The sequence below is a fragment of the Anoplophora glabripennis genome, unplaced genomic scaffold, assembly GCF_000390285.2.
Source record: "Anoplophora glabripennis isolate ALB-LARVAE unplaced genomic scaffold, Agla_2.0 scaffold808, whole genome shotgun sequence".
Classification (NCBI taxonomy): Eukaryota; Metazoa; Arthropoda; class Insecta; order Coleoptera; family Cerambycidae; genus Anoplophora; species Anoplophora glabripennis.
Window position 1 is genome coordinate 184,283 of NW_019416885.1, and position 26,780 is coordinate 211,062.

Here is a 26,780-nt window from a genome sequence, read left to right on the forward strand (position 1 = left end):
TCAAGGTCATTATTACAGAAATGCCAATTATTATGTCGAACAGAACAACTTTAATTTCTTCTTACTACTATATTCTTCTGTATTATGTTTATTTGTTTCTAAATTCCTGTTTTCAAATAAATAACACTATTATAAATTTATCAAATTCATTAAAAATAATAACATTTTTCATTTCCACTAAAATTTTGGTTTCACGTCATTTACTCAGAAACCAATAATTTTAAGACAATTTTGCTAGAACAGATTTTTGTTTAAAAAGATCAGCCATTCCAAATACACATATAAAGTTTAATAAAACCCATAGATGTAGACATTCTGTTTAAAAAAAGATATTCTTCCATGAGATTATTGTTCTTGATCAGTGGCAGCTCTCAACTTCCATACCATGGAGGACAGACAAGTTTAGGAACAAAGTATTGAAGAAAAAATCATTTTATTTACTACTATTACTACTACTACTATTGTGAAATATGTAGAGGGAAAATGTGCTCAACATTATTTTTTATAATGAATGTCCATCATTCTGCTTTTGTTCGAAATAAACTTTTCATTTTCTTTTTCATTAAAGTTTGGTATTTCTCGCACCACTCAATTTTCATCTTTTACAATCTTTTAAAAAACACGCAAACAACAACACGTAGGTAACAAAATTTTACACCACACACAAACAAATTACGTTTAATAAGAAAAAAAAGCAATAAATAGCTACTATTTGGTTATATGCGGACCAGACAGAGCCCAAACTGCATAGTAAATATGCGCTACTCCCACTCCGTCTTTCACTGCTGGGTGACGGTAACCATGACCACCGCTGTAAACAGTTTACAATTTTATGGGGGAGTTACGAGGAGCCCAGATATTCAGCGTTTTTCAAATGAATTTTTCGAGTCGAGTTAAAATCACTGTACATTACAAATTTAACATTTCCTTTTTAATGAGTTTCATAAGGTTAATTTATTTAATTATCTAGATAACATTGTAAATTAAATTTTAAATTAAAAATTTTTACTATGAAAATTTCTAGGCCCCAGAGCCCTCCGCACCAACCGCCACTGCTCTTGATTATGTAAAGTCCTGTGACATATATTCTAAAATTATTTAAAAAGAAATCGTCCTTACTGTATTACACTTGTACCTTTTTTTAAGCATCCGATAAGTTTATATATTCATTTCAGTTTGGCATCATATATTTTGAAACGCACTCTATACAAAAATTTATTCATAATAATTAGTTGATAACTTTACCTGTAAGTTGCCACACTGGTTCAATTTTTTTCTGTAATACAAATTCATACCATCGGTACCTTTCCAACCTTTTGCTCGTAACTCGATTAATTCTAACAAATGTAGTCGAGAAAGCATATCAACTCGTAGATCATCTTGGGCTTTGTCTCTAAATATTTTAAAAGCATGATCCAGCTGTTCTTTATATAGAATTTCCAGATATGCTCCATATACCTAAAATAAAAACAGAAATTAACCATTTAAAAATATATACAAATAAAAAATATTTACATAAAATAACAATCTAAAACATTTTTAATAAATTCTTGAAAAATGTTAACATTCACAGATAATGTCTTATCTACAGCAATAAAAGGATATAATAAACTCACTGACCTTCAACACTGTGCTGCTTTTTAAGTAAACACATCTGGGCACAAATATCATTTTTACGTTTCCTAATTGCTTGTGTAAAGCAAAATATTCTTAAAAGTACAACAAAAAGCGAGTTTTTATTATATGTACATACATTTTTTGTCATTACGTAATATCAGTGTGGGTGCGTAAACATGGATTCTGAAAACAACTTCCCGACCAATTTCGTGCAAAGATATTTACTTAAAATTTTCAGTACTTTTAAATAATTTAATTTATTTTATTTACTTAATTTAAAATCTCATCGAATCAACGAGCACATTTGGACAATATTAAGTGTTTTTGAGGTTTTTAAAATGTTGTTCATTTACCTTCAGATGTTGACATAAATTTATCACACTATCCTTGTAGGAAATATTGTTGTCTACAACATTCGATGCTAGGAGTGCTGCTACCTGATCCACTGCTTGAAGAACATCTTCAACTAAAAAGAGTAATAAAGTTAAAAAATATATAGGTATATGTATTAATAGTACTGTTGTTACTAATTACTCATTAACCAAATGACTCCACACAAACCTTATGGGAAGTGTCTCCGGTTAAATTGGCTGAATTTTTTATATGTTATGTATGTCGGTGTCCTGAACAAATGTCTTCAAAACTGCACGGGTTCAGAGATAAACCCACCTAACCAGTACCAAACCACAAGCAGGCTAACCCAAGTAACTCTGGGAACAGCAAGTTTAGTCCCTTATTTTTCTTGAAATAATTAAATTCCACAGCACAAGCATGCTAACCCGCCTAATCCCTATGCCACCTAACCCCTAGAAACCACCCCTAACAAACCACAAGCAGGCTAACCCACCTAACTCTAAGAACAGCGTGGTTAATTGCTTATTTTTCTTGAAATAATTAAATTCCACACCACAAGCATGCTAACCCGTCTAACCCCTATCCCACCTAACCCCTAGAAACCAACCCTACCAAACCACAAGCGGGCTAACCCACCTAACTGTGAGAACAGCGCGTTTAATTGCTTATTTTTCTTGAAATAATTAAATTCCACACCACACGCATGCTAACTGGCTACCCCCTAACCCATCTAGACCCTAGAAGCCACCCCTACCAAACCACAAGCAGGCTAACCCACCTGATCCTGGGAACAGCGAGTTTAGTCGTTTATTCTTCTTGAAATATTTAAATTCCACACCAAAAGCATGCTAACCCACCTACCCCGTAACCCATCTACCCCGTAACCCATCTACCCCTAGAAACCACCCCTATCAAACCACAAGCAGACTAACCCATCTGACCCTGGGAACAGCGAGTTTAATTGCTTATTTTTCTTGAAATAATTAAATTCCATACCACAAGCGGGCTAACCCACCTACCCCCTAACCCAGGAGCCCTTAGAAACCACCCTTACCAAACCACAAGTAGTGGTTTGTGCAAAATAAGTGACTAAACTAAACTCACTGTTCCCAGGGTTATGTGGGTTAGCCCGATTGTGGTATGGCAGGGGTGGTTTCTAGGGACTCGGTGGGTTAGGGGGTAGGCGGGTTAGCAGGCATATGGTGCAGAATTTAATTATTTCAAGAAAAATAAGTGACTAATCTCGCTATTCCCAGGGTTACGTGGGCCAGCCTGCTTGTGGTTTGGTAGATTTCTAGGGGTTATATGGGTCAGAACCTGTGGAGTTTTGGGCTTCGGGCCCATAAAGACATTTCCCATAAGGTTTGTGCGGGGTCCTTTATCCTATAGCAAAAAAAATAATGTTCACTAAATCAGTTTAGATTATTTGGAAAAACCATTTCCAACAGAATATATTGGGAGTTTAGTAAGTAATCTAAAATATTGAAGGGGATGATTCTTCACACTGTTTTAAGAAAATCACTTCATATGTACTGATCTTTCTCGTTTATAAGGTAGGTACTAGTCATTGAAAATTAATATTTGTTTTTTACTATATCTATCTTAAATGGTCACATTCCTTTCCCTCAATTTTTTATGTATTTATTGGATATGTCAACCAACAACCAAAGTGTCAACTACCAAATTTTCGTTAAATCTGACTAAACTAATCAAACTCTTTTTTCCATCTTGAAACACTTTGGGAACTATTGTAATAGAACATTAAAGTAAATTGTACAGAACTGAAAAAATATTTTTCTAATATACAGGGTGTGCCATTTAACACTCCCGCTACCAATATCTCCGAAATGAAGAAATTTATTTTAGTTCCGGAAATTGGGCTTGTTAGGTCCCTCGAATAGCTTCAAATTGTAGTTAGAATGGTCAGTTCAAAATCTTTCTGTATAGATGGCGTGGCGATACTAAAAATTTTGTTGTTCCCTGGAACGTGGAAATACAGTCCATCTGAAAGATCGTTAAATTTGGAGTAATTTTTGTAATATAAAGTTTTTCCTTATATCTACTTGTTTTCGAGATACGTCGACTTCAATATGCAATGTATGATATAACAGGAAAATTTAAGAAACAATGGTATTCTTAAGAAACCAGAGCGAAAAGAACGCCAATTTAATGAAATCATCGACTCGATGTTCTTCTTAATGTTGAAAAAAATCCCATTCGGGAAAATTTTAATAATATTAGATATAACATCAAAGAAAACTGTAGGTACATGCACTATAGAAAAAGCACAAATTCAAGCCATACATTCCTCAAAAAGTACAGGCATTAGAGGAAAACAATAGAGAATGACGGCTACAATTTGTTTCTTTAGTTGTTTTGTGTTTGTTGTTCTTCTTTTACTGTGTTTTGTGTTTAATTAATGTGTTGAATTTTGTATAATGGCTAATGTATTTAATTAAATTGTTTTTCTTTTAGTTAATATTCATTGCATTGTTTTTTTTTATGTTAACTACAAAATTCTCTTACGAGTTTTATTTGCATTGCTGTATTATTTTTTGTTTTCCATGGCATAAATGATTAGTTAAAATACNTCCCGCTACCAATATCTCCGAAATGAAGAAATTTATTTTAGTTCCGGAAATTGGGCTTGTTAGGTCCCTCGAATAGCTTCAAATTGTAGTTAGAAATGTTAGTTCAAAATCTTTCTGTATAGATGGCGTGGCGATACTAAAAATTTTTTGTTCCCTGGAACGTGGAAATACAGTCCATCTGAAATATCGTTAAATTTTGTGTAATTTTTGTAATATAAAGTTTTTCCCTATATTTACATGTTTTCGAGATATGTCAACTTCAATATGCAATGTATGATATAACAGGAAAATCTATTACCTAATTTATTTAATTCACACTAAGACAAAATATTCTTTTAAAATATTAATGGCTTTATTCACATCACATACTAACTAGCAAACAATAAATTATTAAAAAAAATGAATGATCAGCTACAGAAAAAAAAATTGTACAATGGTAAATCTTATAAGGAATAGAGACGAACCGTATTTTATCAAATGTTATTAAAAAATGCAGTCATAAGCTCATATCATTTGTTTAAAATAAAACAATGACAGATGATACATATTAGTTGTTCAATAATTACAGTTTTATCAGTTTGCATCTTTCAATCTATACTAGTTATACGATTTACCATTGTACAATTATTTTTTATGTAGTTGATCATTTGATTTTTTATAAGTTATTGTTTGTTAGTTAGTATGTGGTGTGAATAAAGTCATTATAACAATATTGTAAAAGAATATTTTGTCTCGGTGTGATTTAGATAAAATAATAGATTTTCCTATTATATCATACATTGCATATTGAAGTCGACGTATCCCGGAAACAAGTAGATATAAGGAAAATCTTTATATTACAAAACTTAATCAAAATTTAACGATCTTTCTGATGGACTGCATTTCCACGTTCTAGGGATCAAAAAAATTTTTAGTATTGCCACGTCATCTATACAGTAAGATTTGAACTAACAGTTCTAACTACAATTTGAAGCTATTCGAGGGGTCTAACAACCCCAATTTCCAGAACTAAAATAAATTTCTTCATTTCGGAGATATTGGCAGCGGGAGTGTTAAATGGCACACCCTGTATTTTCAGTACAAAAAAAATATATGAAAATCATTTCTGCAGGTTATTGTAATTAGTACACATAAAAAAAACTGGGTGATAATTTTAATAAGTTAGTATGTGGGAACGGAAGATGATATATAATGTTAAACTTTGCCTCAATTCCAGGTAGGTACTTGGATATTCACGTGACCTAATTTCAGGAAAATCGAGTTTATTGTTAATTATATTACATAAAAATAATGTTGTTTTTATTGCCATCTACTAAAAAGTAATCCAAACCTTCTGAGATAATTTTGAGTATCTCTATGGGTGGGTAACTATACCCGCTACCATTTTCAATTTATTCACTGTAGCTGATACATCCTGTATACCAAATTAACGCTAACATATTCTTCTTTGCACTTTAAACTTCGTAAGTTTCTTGTGACAAAACCTATATTTTTGGAAGCCAAGCCTTTTTAACATATTTAATAACAAACATTAATTTATGATCATTTAATTTATAGTCGAATTCCAGGACATTGATTGCTTTGGTGATAGATTTCTTGATTTTAGGAAAGACTTCTGGTTCAATTCAAGGGCAGTTAATTGAAAAATAATCATAATAGAGTTTTGACGATTTAAATACATTGTAGGTATGTATATGCAATTCTATACAGGGCGACACATAAATCTCTTTTCATTGCATTTTACTTTATAAAAAATTTGAATGAGATAAAATTTGTACAAATGTAAAAATTTCTGCAAAATCAGAATATACATACAATCAGAAGAACAATTTAAAAAGCTATAGCCATAGGACTACTTTTTAAAAAAATATACCCTATTTTTTGCAAAAAATAAAACAGATTATATTACAATCTTGGGTTTGACCAGAAATGAATTTTGCCAATACTTATTGTTGACTAATCTCAAATATTTTAATTGCATCATATATAGGTTGAGTCCTAAAAAACGCCACAAGCCATAACTCCGTCATTTATAGTCTCATTTTTAAAAACAAAAAAATTATTTGAAATGGCTCTAAATACACTATAGAGTGAGCCTATAACTTTTTTTATTCAAATGGCAATATAGGTTTTTTAAATTTATTATTGCGCAGATTTCTATTCTGAATTCAACGATGTATGTAAAGTTTACTTTTGTGAAACATGTATTACAGAAAAAGCATGAAATTATTAGTCAATACCGCATTATTAGTGTCCGGTCCGGTAATTCACAACAAACATATTTTGACTAATGACCAGAGAGCGGACAATTTGTGATTTTAACCTTGAACATAGATATGTCATTCATAAACCTAGATACATTACCCATGACGCAGTGGCGTGTCGGGTATGCATCGAAAATTTACGTGATAATTCACGAAAATTCCACGGTACATACATTTTTAGGCGTTATAAAATATTTAGAATATCAGAAATTGTATACTACATATTTATTAAATAAAATTTGGTTAAAAATAGTGTCGTTCTTTTAATTGGAAATTAGGAGTCAATGTAACGAATAGCCTCAGGCGACGCACATGATAGAATAGTCCAACTCACGCTCCATTCATAACAGGGCTGCAGTTTGAATTCTGACCAATAGGAATTCGATAAACGCAACCGATGTCGACGGATGGACTAGAGATGGGCGCGAGTGTCATTTCATTTCTTTAGAACTAAATTAACTTAATTATTTTCTCGTTATTTAACCTGTTCACATGATTTATGGATTTTAAATAAAGGGTACAAATCTTCGCGAGGATAATACGATATATTTGCTATACATAATAATTAAATTTTGCATAGTTTATACACAATACATTTTTGAACGCGTACACATCTCTAGCAAAATTTGACCTATTCTTCGGGTTAAAGTCACACATTGTCCGCTCTCTACTAATGACATATGCCTGGAAAACAAAAAATAATACAACAAAGCAAGTAAATGTCATTTTAGCGTGAAATAAGCTCAGCAGTGCAAAATATGAGTAATAATAATCAATTGACGGAAATGATTCAGGTATACTTTCGGTGTAATAAAAATCGTAGTGCAGGAATCCGCCTTTCCAAAGAACTATTTCCTCACAGATAAGTTCCAGAACCACGTAGACTTGTAAGGCTTGAAGAAAATTTGAGAAACAATGGTATTCTTAAGAAACCAGAGCGAAAAGAACGCCAATTTAATGAAAACATCGACTCAATGTTATTCTTAATGTTGAAAAAAAAACCCATTCGGGAAAATTTTAATAATATTACAATATATATATATACAATTTGTTTCTTTAGTTGTTTTGTGTTTGTTGTTCTTCGTTTAATGTGTTTTGTGTTTAATTAATGTTATTTCGTGTTGAATTTTGTATAATGGCTAATGTATTTAATTAAATTGTTTTTCTTTTAATTAATATTCATTGCATTGTTTTTTTTATGTTAACTACAAAATTCTCTTATGAGTTTTATTTGCATTGCTGTATTATTTTTTGTTTTCCATGGCATAAATGATTAGTTAAAATACATTTGTCATGAATTAGTGACCAGGCGCCGAATGCGGTATCGATTAATATTTTGTCGTCTTTTCTGTAATAAATGCTCTACAAAAGTCAAAATCATATACATCGTTGGATTCAGAAAATAAATCTGCACAATAATAAATAACAAAAAAATGATATTGCCATTTGATTTGTTGACTATCGCTTTTCAAAAAAAAATAGTAAATAAGTTCTAATAGGCTCCCTATATAATGTATTTAGAGCCATTTCATTTAAACTTTTGTTTTTTAGCCTTTATATCATAATTCAAAAATACATACTTCAAAAATATCCAAATTTCAAATAATGTGACTACTAATACAAGTTATGTTTGAAAAAATTAGTAAAAGATTTGAAGTCGGTGGTTCCATCTTACATGTAACAATTGTTTTTCAGAGCACACTTTCCAAATTTATGAAATGTGGCTTAATTCAAATATGAAAATTTCTATTTTCTTTATTTTGCTTTAAAAACAAAACAATATGACTACTAGTGCATGTTATGTTTTTACTATAAATAATAGATAATGTTGGTAATGATAATCTTACAGGCAACAAATATTTCTTATTAACCACTTTCCAGATTTATGAAACAGTCTATTTTAAAAAAGCATGGCATATTGCCGAATTCGTAATAAAAAATATTATCTGACAGATTTAAAATATACATTTGTCAAAAATAAGTACTGGTGAAATTGATTTCTGGTTAATCTGGGAAGTTGAACAAATAAATGACTGTCACAAATATTTCTAATGTGATCTGATATAGTTTTCTGCAAAAAATATGGGTTGCTTTTTCTCAAAATAGCTATTTATGATTTACGTGTTAAAAGTAAGATTTTATTTTGTGAGTGAAGATGATTAAAAAACGAGCGTAGCGAGTTTCTTAACTTCACGAACAAAATAAAATCACTATTAACACGTATATCATACACTATTTTTTCTACAAAACTGTTAAAAGTGGGCTTTTTAATTGTCATTTTTAACATCAAAAATGACAATTAAAAAGCCCACTTTTAACAGTTTTGTAGAAAAAATTAACTGTTAAAAGTGGGCTTTTTAATTGTCATTTTTGATGTTAAAAATGTCAATTTTTGACACGCGTGTTAAAAGTAAGTTACGTTTAACACTAGTGTTAAAAGTAAATCAAAGTTTATTTAAATTTTGTTTTGAAAATTAATAAAACGTTTTAACAAACACATGAACAACTTTTTATTTTAAATAAGTACAAACCAACATTTTAACTAGTTATTACTATTAACATTTATAGTAAAATTAGAACAATTTGAAATTGTAATTCCCTGCGGAGTTATACTTAAGTTCTAGTTGCTACGAAAATTTTGGTTCATAAACACTGCGATCTGTGTGGTATTTTTTGATTTCTTATTTTTATTGAGTTTAAAGTTCTTCCGATTGTTTTGTAGAAAAAATAGTGTATGATATACGTGTTAAAAGTGATTTTATTTTGTTCGTGATCATTATCTTCACTCACAAAATAAAATCTTACTTTTAACACGTATATCATAATTAGCTATTTTGACTATATATTTTTAAACTGATGTTCAATTGTTTCTCCGATTGTATATTCTGATTCTACAGGATTCTTTACATGTATCTACATTTCGTGCAATTCAAATAGCTTAATAGCAAAGTAATTAATTGAAATAAAAGGAGAATTATAGATTACATCAATAATAAATACATATCCATATTTATTTTTATTATTATTACCAAAATATTAAAATGTTTTTATAATTTTAGGCTCAATCAATTCTCTTTATCCTAGTTAATAAGTAAATGTTCTTCAAAAAAACTTTAATATTAAATTGGTAGAAAATAATTATTTAATTTAGGTCCTTTGATTTTTAAGAGGCTGAAATACCTATTAGTTGACAAGTATACTTTTAACACAGGAACTTAAATTTTCGTTTTTAGGGATATTTAATTTAATACTGAAAAAAACTAGATATTGTTATACATTCTAAATAATTTCAATTATCATGTATTTGCTATATCAGAAAATATGGTTTAATGCAAATATCACAATTCATTCTTTAAACATAACAGGTAAAGTTTTTAATAACAGCATAAAATGAGTTTTCGTGTTAATCCTCATTTTCTTGAAGCTTTTAATGCATAACCTGTAATAAACTGATTTCTTTGTTGTGTTCAATGTTAACATATAAGCTTTATACAAGTCCTCCTAAAATTACCCGTAAAATACAAATATGCAAAAATATACAGGGTGTTTCATTTAAAATAAGCAAGTAGAAGTCGACTTCCAGTATAACCGGAAGTGCTACAACAATGACATTATTTTATTTAAAGAGGGCACCCTTGAAAACCCTAACGCTTAAAATTTCAAAACTGAAAATTAAGTTTCTTATTAGTTTCTTATTATACTCATTCAAGGATAATATAAATATAAGCTTTATAAAAATAAATAAATATTATCTCAATTTAATTACTGCAATGTTTTATAAGGGATGTTTTTTAAGTTCATGTCATAACTTCAAAGGTGTGTTCCTTGGATTTAATGTTTTAATGAACCAGAGATCTAAAGCTACTAATTTTTCTGGAGCAGGGTATTGGAATTATAAAAACATGGGTTAGTAATTAAACAAAATCTATTCATTTTAGAAAAATTTACAGAAACTTATAGTTACTATTTTATATAAAATGTCAAAAGTTCAAAAACATTAATGTTGTAAAAATATTTAAGAATAACATGGAAGCACAACACCCAAAGAATTTAAAATGTTTATGCCAATGATTTTTTTGGATTCTAATGGTTACAATGTATTCAAAATGAAATTTTGAATATTTCCTGTATATTTTTTGTGCATTAAATATTTTTACATACACTTTAAATTTATTCAATTGTGTGACAAGTTTATTATTATATGTACATAAACTGAAAATATAACTCAAAAATTTCAAATTTTTCAAATGAAATAAAAGATATCTTTTTCTTTGAAATACAATTAGAAAATCAAATGCTTTAAGAACGAGTTTTCAATAATCCTAATGGCTTAGAAAATTACTAGTTACTTTAACTAGTTAAACCACTAGCATAAGTTGTCAATTTACATATCTTGAGCTTCAGACTTCTGGTTCTGGACCTTTTCCATCTAAAATATTTTATATTTCTACTGGAGTTTTTTTTTTATGATTACAGAAATATAAGATTTACATGTCTACCTGTATACATACATCAAGAGAGATATGACCAAAAGAAAGTGTTTAGTTTATAAAAGGACACTTATGAACATTCTTANTCACAAAATAAAATCTTACTTTTAACACGTATATCATAATTAGCTATTTTGACTATATATTTTTAAACTGATGTTCAATTGTTTCTCCGATTGTATATTCTGATTCTACAGGATTCTTTACATGTATCTACATTTCGTGCAATTCAAATAGCTTAATAGCAAAGTAATTAATTGAAATAAAAGGAGAATTATAGATTACATCAATAATAAATACATATCCATATTTATTTTTATTATTATTACCAAAATATTAAAATGTTTTTATAATTTTAGGCTCAATCAATTCTCTTTATCCTAGTTAATAAGTAAATGTTCTTCAAAAAAACTTTAATATTAAATTGGTAGAAAATAATTATTTAATTTAGGTCCTTTGATTTTTAAGAGGCTGAAATACCTATTAGTTGACAAGTATACTTTTAACACAGGAACTTAAATTTTCGTTTTTAGGGATATTTAATTTAATACTGAAAAAAACTAGATATTGTTATACATTCTAAATAATTTCAATTATCATGTATTTGCTATATCAGAAAATATGGTTTAATGCAAATATCACAATTCATTCTTTAAACATAACAGGTAAAGTTTTTAATAACAGCATAAAATGAGTTTTCGTGTTAATCCTCATTTTCTTGAAGCTTTTAATGCATAACCTGTAATAAACTGATTTCTTTGTTGTGTTCAATGTTAACATATAAGCTTTATACAAGTCCTCCTAAAATTACCCGTAAAATACAAATATGCAAAAATATACAGGGTGTTTCATTTAAAATAAGCAAGTAGAAGTCGACTTCCAGTATAACCGGAAGTGCTACAACAATGACATTATTTTATTTAAAGAGGGCACCCTTGAAAACCCTAACGCTTAAAATTTCAAAACTGAAAATTAAGTTTCTTATTAGTTTCTTATTATACTCATTCAAGGATAATATAAATATAAGCTTTATAAAAATAAATAAATATTATCTCAATTTAATTACTGCAATGTTTTATAAGGGATGTTTTTTAAGTTCATGTCATAACTTCAAAGGTGTGTTCCTTGGATTTAATGTTTTAATGAACCAGAGATCTAAAGCTACTAATTTTTCTGGAGCAGGGTATTGGAATTATAAAAACATGGGTTAGTAATTAAACAAAATCTATTCATTTTAGAAAAATTTACAGAAACTTATAGTTACTATTTTATATAAAATGTCAAAAGTTCAAAAACATTAATGTTGTAAAAATATTTAAGAATAACATGGAAGCACAACACCCAAAGAATTTAAAATGTTTATGCCAATGATTTTTTTGGATTCTAATGGTTACAATGTATTCAAAATGAAATTTTGAATATTTCCTGTATATTTTTTGTGCATTAAATATTTTTACATACACTTTAAATTTATTCAATTGTGTGACAAGTTTATTATTATATGTACATAAACTGAAAATATAACTCAAAAATTTCAAATTTTTCAAATGAAATAAAAGATATCTTTTTCTTTGAAATACAATTAGAAAATCAAATGCTTTAAGAACGAGTTTTCAATAATCCTAATGGCTTAGAAAATTACTAGTTACTTTAACTAGTTAAACCACTAGCATAAGTTGTCAATTTACATATCTTGAGCTTCAGACTTCTGGTTCTGGACCTTTTCCATCTAAAATATTTTATATTTCTACTGGAGTTTTTTTTTTATGATTACAGAAATATAAGATTTACATGTCTACCTGTATACATACATCAAGAGAGATATGACCAAAAGAAAGTGTTTAGTTTATAAAAGGACACTTATGAACATTCTTATGGGTATATACATCCTTTAATATTAAAGATATCAAAGTATGTAGTAATACACAGGGTGCATTTTAAGAAAGAAATGAATTGGTATCCATATCTCTGGAATGCAACATACTACTTTTTTTAATAAAATAAATGAATTCCCTACAAAAAAATTGTATAAAAACTTAAATTTATCTTTACAATACCTTTAATGATACCTACTGAAGTTACAGTACAATCTAATATTATTGCATGACTACCCTGTAGACAATACCGATATTGATTAATAAAGGGTTGTTAACTGCCTAGACACAAATCTCTATTCTTTGAACAGTCCTTTTCTTTTGATTAAAATTATGAGAGGTTAAGTTTTGAACTAAAATCGAAGTCACTGCACGGTTTTAGAATATATTTAAAGGACTGTTTTCTTAATAATGGTTTGAAGATCTTTCTTATACAGGGTGATTCAGAACTTATCCAAAAAAAAATCTGGATGTACATGGAACCCTTACAAATCAAAATCAAAAAGGGCAGTTCGAAATTGAATAATAATAATAATTGTTTATTAAATAGGATATCCTAATATACACAAATCAATTTAAATTTAAATATAAATACAAGCACACAGTAAGACGATAGACAAACTAAGGATCAATTAACACATATTATTTACTTTTATGTATTTAACAAGCTCTCTTTTAAATGCAACAAGTGACTAGCATCTTTTTAACTTTACTGGTAATCTATTGAAATTAACAACCCCTTCATTAAACAGACAATTCATTGTATGACAATAATTTATTCTCCAAACATGGAAGTTATCGGCACCTCTAGTAAAGTAGTCATGAATTTCATGATTCCTTATAATATACTGGTTAAAATAATAAGGTAATAAATTATTTATAAGCTTATATATAAAAACCATTGTACAGTAGTATAATCGATTTTTAACAGAAAACCACTGAAGAGCAGATAGCATAAAATCAATGGGAGTATATTTATTACATCTTAATATAATTCTCATGGCTCGGCTCTGTAACTTCTGCAACTGTGATATCTTGATTGATTTAAAAATACACTTCTGCACGGCACTGGAAACTGGTCCACTGTAAAACCTGACTTCGCACAATGCGACCGGCATGGCGGTGTGATAAAAACGGACAAAAACTTTTACAAGGAAAGAAATATGTAAATAGAATTTTATCGCACCTATTTTATATCGGCAAATTCAACTGGTTTTGCCTTTATTAATTAATAAAATTAATTTGTGTTTTTAAATATTAAAATCATTTGACATACCCGATGTTACAACAATTGTTCAAAATTTTATCCACTAAAGTGTAAACACATTTGGGTCCGTCTTACTCACTTTCTACGAACTAACACAAATGATATCTTGCTTCACCATAACACAAATGCTTCACCATAATACAAATGTTGTCTTGCTTCACCATAAATTAAAACGATATCCATCAACTCTTGAGTTGCAATACACGCAAACTATTTTTGACACTAACTACTAAAAAACTGTTGTAATCACCACAGATAACAGGTAAAAACTACCGCAACAACAGATTTCAGTATTAGGAGTCACATGGCTCTCCACGCGTATTGCGAATGACGCTAGAGATTACAGTTGTCCAGCTAAGTAGTGGTTGAATGTACTATAACTTCAATAATTTTTTTTTCTCGGAAACTATACGGATTTTACAAAATTTTTTTTACGTTATTAACTCCATTTCTTATGCCGCATCTATTCCCAAAATTTTTTGGATACGTTGTGAATCACCCTGTATATGAATAATTTACTTTCTTGCATATCATCTGGAATGAAGATCAGGAAGCTGCTTCTGTGTTGAACTGAACTTTTTTATTTATGTAACTTTTCAGTCTATATCTATTGTATTCTGTACTTACTAAAGGAGCTAAACCAATTCATATTTTGAGAAGACTTTAAGTGTGGTTCAGTGAAGTTAGCAAAAAGGTTATTTTTAATGACTTGATGAAGAATTGTGTTTATCTTAAATTGATTAATGAAATTTTCAAGTAAAAAAGACCTTATAACAACAGTAAAATACAGCCATCAGTAAGATCTCAAAAGAACTTCTTTTTTTTTTGGCCCATCAGTTTTGAATATACATCGCCCAGAATTTAAACCTTATATTATGTATGTCAACAATTTCAGCACAACAGTGCAGTTAACACAAAACATGTTGACAATAGAAGATAAATAATTTAAAATATAATATAAATGTTAGTTATTCTGTAAATATAGTGATTAAAACAAAATAATTAGAAGGCTAAACATTTAACACATACAGGGTTGGGCAAATGTGTCGGAACACCTGTGTACAGGGTGTACCATGTTTGATTAAAATATACGGCGTTGTCAGCAATTTTTTTAAATGGACTGCTTTGTGTATTTTAACATTTTTAGAAAGACAGATTTTCGCCAATTACAATGATATAGGGCTTGGTGGATCTGCGATTTATTGTTTTTTAAATATTGAATAAAACATAAAATAAAGAGTTGGCTGTGTACATTATTTGTAACAGCTAAATGAAAAAGTGAATCAAGTTTGCTATCGTTTTTACAAATTTTGTTTAAAAGAAATCAAATCATCTATTCCTGTCAGATGAAGTCAATAGTGACAGATAGTTATTACTTATTAAAATTGTTGTTCAAACTTTAAGTGAATGTCAAAGAATTTCATTGTTGATGATAGTTGTTTTTGGACACAGAAATATGCATGCAATATTTTTAATGCAACTTTCCCTGAAAGAAATTTCCATATTTCAAAAACAACAGTTTCAAGGGTTGTAAAAAAATCATGAAACGGGAAATGTTAAAAATCTTACAAAATTCGGCGCACGTAAATCAGCTACAAATAAAGATAAGTCACTAGATGTTCTTCTCAATCTACAAGAAGAACCAAAAACTTCAGTGCCTCAAGTAGCCTTATATCACAATATTAGCGAGAGATCAGTAAGGGGAATATTGTCCAAAAATAAATTTCATCCATCTAAAGTACATTTAGTAGGTACAAAAGTTAAATGAAGATGACCCTAATAGAAGGATGCAATTTTGTGAGGAATGATGAACAACATTGAGAATAACGGAAACTGTCAATATTATACATTTCTCTGATTAATCGAGATTCTTCTTGTACAGTTTTGTAAAACGACATAACTGTCATTACGTGAGTGATCAAAATCCACATTGAATAGAAAAAAATCACACTCAATATCCTCAGAAATTAAATGTATGAATGGGCATAATCAGAGGACACATCATCGCCCATTCTTTCTTAGAAAATATTTTAAATTTATTCGTTATTTACAACTTTTGCGTGGGCAAATTGTTCCAGCATTGATTAGTTTATTTCCAAACCAAGCAAATCCTGAACTACTCTCAAATGATATTTGGTACCAACAAGATGGAGCTCCGCCTCATTATGGAGTTGAAGTGAGTAGGTACCTTAATAATGTATTTCCACAGAGATGGATAGAGCGAAAAGGATATATTGAATGGCCACCGTAATCACCAGATTTAAGTCCGTTAGACTATTTCCTTTGGAATCATGAAAATGTTGTCTACAAGGCCAAACCAGTCATTAAAAAAGTTGGAAGATCTAATTAGGTTGGCCGTTCAAGAAATATAACAGCTGCCATTCAAAATTCCTTAAGAGGCTTCGTTGATCGATTAGGATATTCTGTCAAAGATCACCAGTTTGAACATTTATTATGAATCTTTTTTTAATATTCAAGTGCTTTGCAATAACAAATTTCATTTTCAGTAAGTAAAATTTTTACTGTTTATTTTATTGTTTTATTAACATTTAAAAAACAATAAATCGCAGATGAAGAAATAAACTGTTTTAAATTTTGGTATGCAAATTGGATTTAAACCAAAAATTGTATTTTTAGCTTATTATCGCTTTTTATTCTAGACTGAATCATAAAACTGACTTTTTTCATACTAAATTTATTCATCAATTAACTCTAGAAGGTGATTTATAGGTGTACAAACCATTAACATAATAAGTAAAAATGAAGCTTAAAAATATAATTTTTTTAATAAACTAAAAAGACGAGACCATTTTTGAAAAATGATGATTGTTGATGCACTAATCTAATAACCCCCACTTTTGTTCTATATCCCTTGGATTGGTCTGCTGCAGACCTTTCTTTCAAATATTGAAAACACATTATACAAGAAAATATAGTAAATCGTTCATGTAAATTGATTTTTTTCAATGTTATTGAGAAGAACATTTTTGGTTATTTTACGTCGGCCTATTTTTGGTACTATGGATAAACACCGACGCCAGGGGACAAGGAAATTTTGCCAAGCACCCACTTTGTCATAGAGTAGGGATCTTACCTAACATTGTTTAAAAAAGGGACCAACTGTTTTACATCCTTTTCGAGGGATGGTATGTCTTTCTATACAAACTTCGTGTAAATGTGTATAGCTTCTGCAAATACACAGACATACAGACTACTAGAAAATGGGAAAGCATTGCAAGACTTCTCTGGATTGTCATCCATCCAAATATTAACGGCGATCAGCTTTGCTTGACTTTTCATATCAATGACATGAATGCCAAGTCATTAGGACACACTTGCCCTTCATTTGTTATTTACTTATTATGATAATAGTTTGTACACCCATAATTAGGATACCTAAACAATCCTATTTAGGTAATAAATAAAAATTATGTATATAAAAGTAAAACATAGATTTTACCAATAATTTAATAAAACTAGCACGTTTATAAATATTTTTTATAGCAAAATCTTCTCAACGGACTTCCTTGTTGATATAATATACTCTGTACCTATATTATCCAAAGTAGAATATAGTGTGTCCGTGAATAGATGAAACTACTCTTGTAAGAGACAAAAGATGTTGATTTAGCCCTGCTTGTTTGTGAAACTATAATCAGTTAGATCATGTTGGCTTTGAAATACCAGTCTGTCGATTTAATAAAATTTCAAGAATTATGTTCGTTGCCATGACAAATCTGTAGTGTGGAACTTCACTGTTACTTTCTGGAAATACAAATCTCAGGTAGTGAAAGTCAATCTTTCATTAATTTTCAGCAATGTACTGAAATTGTTCACATTTCAACGGTATTTATCCAATTGTGTTAATAAAAAATATACGTAATCTATTATTTTAAAACTTTAAAATATGCATCATTTATATCAGTATATATTTCCCAGTCAACAGGATGTAATTTTATCTACATTTTTCATGTATCATTACACTTTTAATATGATGATCAATGAAAAATCCGTGAATATCACTTTTTTCACCAGTAAAACGTCAATGCTGTATGAAATATATCAAAAGATATTTAAAAAGTTTCTCAGGATGAAAAACTAAATGTGTCTTAGGTCGCTAATGATTTTTTGATTTCAGATTTTTTCACTGCTATTTCTGTTTGATATACCACAAAATGTAATGAAGAAAAATTTCTTATAGATTAGAGTAAATTGACAATTTATTCATGAATAAATTCACGAAATTCTTCATGAATTAATTCACAAATTTACACTGCTACAGACTGAATTTTTTGACATAAATCAGTTCTACGAACAAATCAAAGTAGCAAATACATTTCAAATTTCATTCAAAAAAATGTCTTACTTTTTTACATAAAATGGTACAACAGCGGTACCGTTTTGACAATGTTTATAAATATTAGTTTTTGTAAGCAATAGATCAGTAAAAACAATACAAAAGTAGTACGACGCCACACAATTATTTACATATGCCAATAACATAACCTCGTTACTAATCTGAGGCTGAAGATTTGTTGGGTTGGTACTTCTGAACTTCACAAAGAAATTCAAGAAAATGTTCAAATTCGTGAAGAACTTCAGATTTGGTGCATTATTTCCAATTTCTTCATGAAGTGACTTCATTAATTAATTCATGAATAAAGTCACAATGTAAAACAGCTATTAGAATGAGAAATTGAGTTCCCTTGTGCAAAATTTTAAAACAAAAATTTTTGAGAAACTTCTTAATAATATTTTATTATATCCCACACAAAAAGCTCACTTTACCAACGAAAAAATCTGATCTCAAGCAACAAATCAAAATAGACCTAACATTGAAATTTTATACGCATATAAAAATGGCACTTTACTGATGCATAAAATCAGATTGTTCAAAAATTTTTAAGGCTTACTAAATTTTACAGATTCGACATGACAAATTTTATTTTAAGTAGCTGAATTTCAAAAGGCAATTTTTCAATACCATTTTTTGTCATTAAATGAGTCGTTTTATCTATCTGGAGACACGCTGTGGGTCAATGCGTTAGTTCGCGACCGTGGGCTAATTCTCGACCATTTTTGCGTTTAAGTGCAAATAATAAGAAACTAAAAAATCATATTTCGCGCTCAAACGGATTGAATCAATTTTCGGCGACTTTGCCCGATCGTAAAAGGCGGCAAGCTTCACATGAAATGTAAGCACTTTTGCCCCAAGAAATCAGTTAACATAGTGGCTTTCATAGTAGCGGTATCATTTCTGTGTTATGTGCAAAAGTTTTAAGGGATCGAAGAAAAGAAAATAGTAAATAAAAGTTTATGAAATTAACCAAATGAATGTTTTTTTGTTTTGGGTAGTTTAGGGGGATTTTCTAATCAATCTTTAAATAAAAAAATTGGAAAAAAATCAATTTTTTGATTAAATATTGAGTAGTCGCGAACTAGGTTTTAAAATTGTACTGTTTTTAGTTCTCGACCACGTGGTCGAGAATTGAAGTTTGGCGACCATTATATTTTCGTCAATTTAACATATTTAAAACAGTTATTATACATTTTTATTTGTCAAAATGTAATCATAAAATATGTCTTTTTAACTTTTAGTTTGTGACCACTTTTTTCTCGTTATAAAATATGCAAAATTTTTAATAAACATTGGTGGTCGAGAACTAATTTAATCCAATTTAAATCTCGACCATCAGCTTATTTTAGTGGTCGGGAATTAATTCAGTCTAACTTAATTTACAACCACTAGCGTATTTTAATGGTCGAAAACTGGTTCTTCTCAGTCATAATTCTCGACCACTTGTATAGAATTTCTGGAGCAAAATCCTATCTGTAGGTAACTGCATGGTTGTTTTTTTTAAGTGGCACGTATTAAAAGAAAATCTGGAGGAAAAACTTATAAAAAAAGAACACAAAAAAGAAAAATGCTTCAATATTCTGAGCAGGACTTGAAAAATGCTCTTGCAGATATACGGGAAAATGGAACTAAAATACGAGAGGCCAGCAGAAAGTTCCTAGTTCCAAAAACTACTTTAATTGATAGGCTATCTGGTAGAAAGCCGGAGAAGATAAAAAAACCTGGACCTTCTCCAATCCTCACCGAAGAAGGAGAAAAGCGAATTACGGAATGGGTTATTAGTCCATTGAAATGTTACATTTGGGGTTGCAAGTCAAAGCACGCAATTTTATTTTTTGGATGTCAAGAAGTAGTGTAAAGTTAAATCCATGTTTGTGGGGTCGCAACCCTTGTGCGTCGGCCGCCATCTTGTAAAAAGGGCTGCGAATGGTTTTTATACTATTACTTACTATATCGGGCAAACTATTCGTCGCACAGAAAATTTGTAAATACATTTTTTGTTGCAAATTAAATTCTCTACAAACTTTTTTCAAATTTTATTTATTTATTAGGGTTTTACAGCGATGCGAAATTTACACTATTCTCCAGTACTAGTAAGTATACGTTAATATGAATGATTAGGCATAGTAGGTGTCCTTCAAAGTTTTCTTCCAATTGTGCTACCACGTGCGTGCGTGACGTATTTAATTATGAAAAGTATTTTGAGTTTTGTGGACACTATTTTGAATTTTGTGGACAAGAGGTGTGGACATTTCAGTGTCGACCAAGCAGAATCAGATGCAGATACCCTCATCATTCGCTCCGCTCTTGCTGCATCCCAATCGTTCGACTCAGTCACTATTGTTGCCGAAGATATCGACATTCTTGTCTTGCTCAAGGAATTTGGAAGAACACATTCAAATGTATTTTTTCATATTAATGTATACTTACTAGTACTTTTAAGCTTAATAGGAATTGAGGAGGGCCCTATATGCCCGAAATGTGGCGAAGGGGAGGACACCCCTGTCCACCTTCTGGGACAGTGTGCAGCCTTTGGGAGAATAAGACATAAAGTCTTTGGTGCTGAAGAGCTGCAAGGGGTTGAGGTGAGAGACCTTCCATGGACCAAAATCCTGGCGTTCATTAGGGCATCGGATAGGTTCGAGGAGGGTCAGAGGCAGAGAGTGGTTAGGTGATGGGAGGGCAGGGTAGGCAAAAAGGGCCCACTTGTGGCCTAATTGCCAGGCTGAGGCCGCCCCTTTACTACTACTACTAGTACTGGAGAATAGTGTAAGTTTCGCATCGCTGTAAAACCCTAATAAATGAATAAAATTTGAAAAAAGTTTGTAATGGAAATTATTCCATGAAAACCCCTCTATCAAAATGCTCTGATGTAATTTTTTTGTAAAACGACCAGAAAAAAAGTTATAACGACCAAAAGACAATTTGTTCCCAAATTTTTATCTATTTTCGTTAATAACTTTGTTATTTTTGGTTCTACGACTAAAAGTTACGGAACCAAATTTGTAGAGAATTTAATTTTCAACAAAAAATGTAATTACAAATTTTCTGTGCGACGAATAGTTTGCCCGATATAGTAAGTAGTAGTATAAAAACCATTTGCTACCCTTTTTACAAGATGGCGGCCGATGCACAAGGGTTGCGACCCCACAAACATGGATTTAACTTTACACTCCCCCCCCTCTTGACATCTAAAAAATAAAATTGCGTGCTCTGACTTCTGCACGCTAAGCACAAAAAATTGTAACATTTCAATGGACTATATAGATTTAGCAAAATGTGGTTTTCCGGTACAAAAAGATATGCTTCTTGAAACTGTAGCAAAAATATCAAAACTGGTACTTGGGATTTTTAAGGAGAAATCCAGAAATTTCTGTAAGAGAAGCAGAAAGAATTAACAAAGCTAGGGCAGTCGTGAGTGAATTTACCATTCGAAAATGGTTTTTGGAATTAGAAGACTTTTAAAAAAAAAATAACAACTGATATCTTTATGGATCCATCGAGGATTTTTAATTGCGACGAATCAAGGTTTTGCCTGTGCCCAAAATCTGGAAAAGTTTTAGGACCCAGAGGTTACAAAAATTTATACAGCGTCAAACTTGGAAATGAAAAAGAAAACATTACAGTTCTTACGATGTTCAACGCTGCTGGAAAAATAGCTCCGCCATTAGTTTTATTTCCATATGTCAGACCTCCAAAGTCAGCAGTGGAAAATATGCCAATTGGTTGGGTCTTAGGCAAATCGGAAAAAGGATGGATGACATCAGATGTATTTTTTGAATACATTGTAAACGATTTTAACAAATGGGCCGTGAAGAACAATATTCCTAGGCCGTTGCTTATTTTTATAGATGGGCACAAATCACACATGACATTGGCATTAAGTAAGTGGTGCGAAGAAAACAAAGTCGTTTTATATGCTCTACCACCGAACACGACCCATATAATGCAACCTGCAGATGTTAGCGTCTTCAGACCTATGAAATCCGATTGGAAAAAAACTGTACGCAACTGGCAAAATAGATCAGAAAATATTAACTCTTCTGTGACTAAAGTAAATTTCTGTGGGATATTTAATGAGGCGTTATCCAATACAGAAGCCTTTGAAGAAAACATTAAAAATGGTTTCAGAAAATCTGGTTTGATTCCATTAGATCCAAATGCTTTAGACTACACAAAATGTGTAAAGGATATTGCAGAAAATCTTAAAATTTCGACAACGAAAGCGAGGCGATCAAGTGAAGGCGTTATTTCTCAAAGAGACATAAGATCAGCAAAAAAAGTTATTCTAGCAATCCAGGAAAACTTCAATTCATATGGTGTAAATACAGACGTGATTTTAAATGAAATTAATTGCCTACAGGAGGCCATTGAAAAATCATCACCATCTAAAACGAGGCAGTGTTAATAAAAATATGATTATTCAAAAAACTTCATTAGAGTTGCCAGCTAAACCTTCGAATACAGAAACCTCCATTGATTATGAAAACAGCTCCAAATCAATTGTTCCTAATGAATTAAAATTACAATCTTCCGAACCGATTGCTCCTGATTTAACAACAAACGGCGTCGGAGATATTTCAATGGATGTATTACCAGATGTAAGTTTAGGTTCTACTTTTACCTCAACATTTATTAACGATATTCAAAATATTGATCCTGATATTGATTATCTTTGAATTTTCCGACCTTGACCAAAACTGTTCAAATGATGTTATCATGGTTCGTGATTGCATCACTAATAGCAAAACCGACATTCCCGATTGAGATCTAAATATTAAAGTTAACTCCAATAATGATACCGACAATGAGTTACAAGTCATTACTATTATTTATGGTAATATCTCTAAGAATGATAAGTTTGAAAAAGACTATAATAATCCAAGCGTCATTGCTAAAACTATCACTGAAATAAATTCTAAATCTGAAGACAATGATTCAAATGAGATAAGTAATATAGTCCAATTACTGACAATAGTTCTAAGTTTGAGAAAGATTATACACTCTGATGTTAAAATTAATTCTATAATATATGAAGATAATGACTGCAAAAGTGCCAAAAGTTATATTATCCCTAATCAAGATAATTACCTGAATCCTAAAGCCAGTTGTAGCAATCAGGATTTCCCTGATCCAATAAAACGGACCCGCAACACAAACAGACACAAAAATGCCGTAAAAACTCCCAGTGCTATTTCATTGAGTGAATGGAGAAAATATTATCAAGGAGAACGAAAAATCGAAAAAGAAACTTGATATGATGAAAAAAGAGAAGAAAGAGAGAAACTAAAGCAAAATAAACAGAAAAAAGCTCTAAAAACCAAACAGAAAAGACTTAAGAAAAAAACCGAATACTAAAACAGACACGATACCATGTGCAAATTGCAATGAAGAGCTGAACAGTGACACAGATGATGACGACAAAAAAAATATAGGATGTGATTTCTGTGATAAATGGTATCACAAAAAATGTACAAATTTGATATATACCCCATATCATATTGCTGCAATTCAAGACTATAAATGTGACAAATATTAAGAAGTTCCTATTGTTCTAGATATTTTCCACGCAGGTGTAATCGAAATACTTACTGTTGTGTACCTGCTATCATTATTTTTTTTGTTGCAATCTTAGGCTAAGTAGGTTTATGTATCTATTTTTTGTGATCTTCGTACTTTTAAACAGTATGGGTAGTTATTTCTTTTAGAATAGTTAGTTAAATCAACCAAAGTTATCCATTTAGTACAAATTAGTTTTTGAGTTAGTATATAATTTAATATTTACCAAATTTTTTGTGATAAAGACCTCTAAGGAAAAAATTACCTCCTGCAGATACCTATGTTTTTTGTATGTAAGATTTTATAATTGTATAAAAATTCAAGTACAAACTACCTACCTAGTTTGTTATGTTATAATAAATTGAGATATCTACCTAGGTACCTTTTTTCTAATAAAATTCATAAAAGCTTTTGTTCTTAGTTAGGTAGGACCTATGTTAAAGAATAGGCACAAAATTTCTATTTTATGAAGTAAGTTTAATGTTTAAAGTTATAAAACTATGTTTATATAAAAGTTTATCTATGTAGGTATTTTTAAAATAAATTTTCTTCCGAATTACACCTATACCTATTTTATAATACCTATAAATCTGTTAGGCGCATTAAAAACTGCATATAAAATGGTTGGTCGAGAACTGGCACAAAAACGGTCGAGAATTATATGGGGTGGTCGAGATCTAGCAAAATCGCACTTTTTTGTTTAACAAAAAATAATGTATATTTAAAATATCCTAAGGCAAAAAATCTTGCAAAAAAAACAGTCTTAGTTTAAGAAAATAAAAAATTAAAAGTGATTATGGTTGGGTCAGTACTTTGTTATAATAATGTAGTTTATTTTTTTGTTAACTGGTCGAGAACTAGCGCATTGACCCTATGGCATGAATTTAATAATTAACGAAACGAAAACAGATGTTATTTAGATTTTAAAGATTAGTTGTGCTTAGGATACCAAAGACATCTTTTGTGAAAACTCTAGTTATGCAATGTAAAATATGTATAAAAAAAAGCATGCAACGAAAAATCCTGCTTTATATCTAACTTAAGTAAATTATAATAATTAAAAATGATTGGTTAGCAAAACTACTATTCAATTGTATTGTAAGTCTAAGATGACACTAGATATGCTTCTAAATTCCTTTTAATTTAGGAAAGATACCTACCAGTGGACATAACTCCATCCTGTCTTAACTTGTTAGCCAAAATTTGAGCCTGACTGTGTGACTTCACAAGTTCATGTTTTTTAGGATGTTTCAGACGAGATGACAAGCCCGAAGACATTTTATTTCTTTGTAGATATATCCTAGAAATAAGACATACTTGTGGCAGTGAAGAAAAAAATTGGACAAAGGATAATGACTCATCCAATGAAATTTTAACCATAATCGCGAATGGCTGGTTTACAATTCAATAATTATATTATTACAATTTTGCATCATATAGTAAATAATATACATACTTTATTTAAGAAAAGTTGCTAAATAAGAGCAACAGTTGACTTAAGTTCGTTTATTCGTTTGATCGTCGTTTACGTTCGTCGACAGCTTAACTCAGCTGTGACTGATGAATAGTACATCACTCACTGCTACCAATCCAATATGCAAATTGTCGAAAATAAATACCTGAAAAATACATTGGACATTTTTTCAAATTTGAATAAATTTAAAAAGTTAAAAACAATAAAATATCGTTGTCTTCAATCGTTTAAAAAAGTAGAAAATCGTTTTTAACATAAATGGTTACTGTAGAAAGGAATTTTTAGTGTTCGAACAGTGTTGCCAGGTTGAAAATACGGAAAGCGGTAGGCATGACATAAAAAAAGCGGTAGATTTAAAAATAAAACGGTAGATATGCCGTTACTCCCTTTGGGCTAAAAATACACTAAAAATGTTTAGTTATAAGTTCAACGGTACAGAATTATATAAATAAAAAACAAATTAAAACCCTATACAGATTTAACAAAATATTATATTAGTTATATCTGACCACACAGTGAAGTATAATAAACTAAATAACTGAACAGTATACTCATTCTGAGTCGGAAAACCGCTTTTTTGTATATATTGTTGTTATGATATGATAACAATTGTTGGTCATAAATTTGAATCATCAGAACTAAAATTACACATGCAACATTTATATCGAAAATATTTAAAGGTATTTTCTACTCACCTCATTTCTTGTTGTTTTATAAATGCACTTAAATTGTTTACTCATTACTCAATACCAATAGCGATAAATAATTTTTAAATGTAAACTAACGACCATAAAGCACATTAAATAATCAGAGAATTATAAAATTTGCAAGCAGGCAAGGCAAAAGGCAACAATTATCACTTTGTCGTTCTTTCGTTCAGTTCAGAGCGAACAGCCGAGCTGAGCAGACGTGTTTGTTTGTGAGGTGAAGTGA

General features: G+C 30.2%; 1 protein-coding gene across 3 annotated transcripts in view; it reads right to left on the reverse strand.

Annotated features, from left to right (window-relative positions):
* LOC108913008 (eukaryotic translation initiation factor 4E-binding protein Mextli) overlaps positions 1-26,606 on the reverse strand; it is a 65,876-nt gene extending 39,270 nt beyond the window's left edge. The window contains exons 1-5 of one of the 3 annotated variants that reach the window (XM_018718463.2): positions 26,543-26,606; positions 25,830-25,992; positions 25,534-25,673; positions 1,971-2,083; positions 1,246-1,458 (exon numbers count right to left, since the gene is read on the reverse strand). In XM_018718463.2, the coding sequence (XP_018573979.1) occupies positions 1,246-1,458; positions 1,971-2,083; positions 25,534-25,651 (444 nt within the window). In that variant the 5' untranslated portion in view covers positions 25,652-25,673; positions 25,830-25,992; positions 26,543-26,606. Of the gene's footprint in view, positions 1-1,245; positions 1,459-1,970; positions 2,084-25,533; positions 25,674-25,829; positions 25,996-26,542 lie in introns of those variants that run through there. The other 2 variants (XM_018718461.1, XM_018718462.2) reach the window with 2 other exon arrangements.
* Between the last annotated feature and the right edge of the window lie 174 nt (positions 26,607-26,780).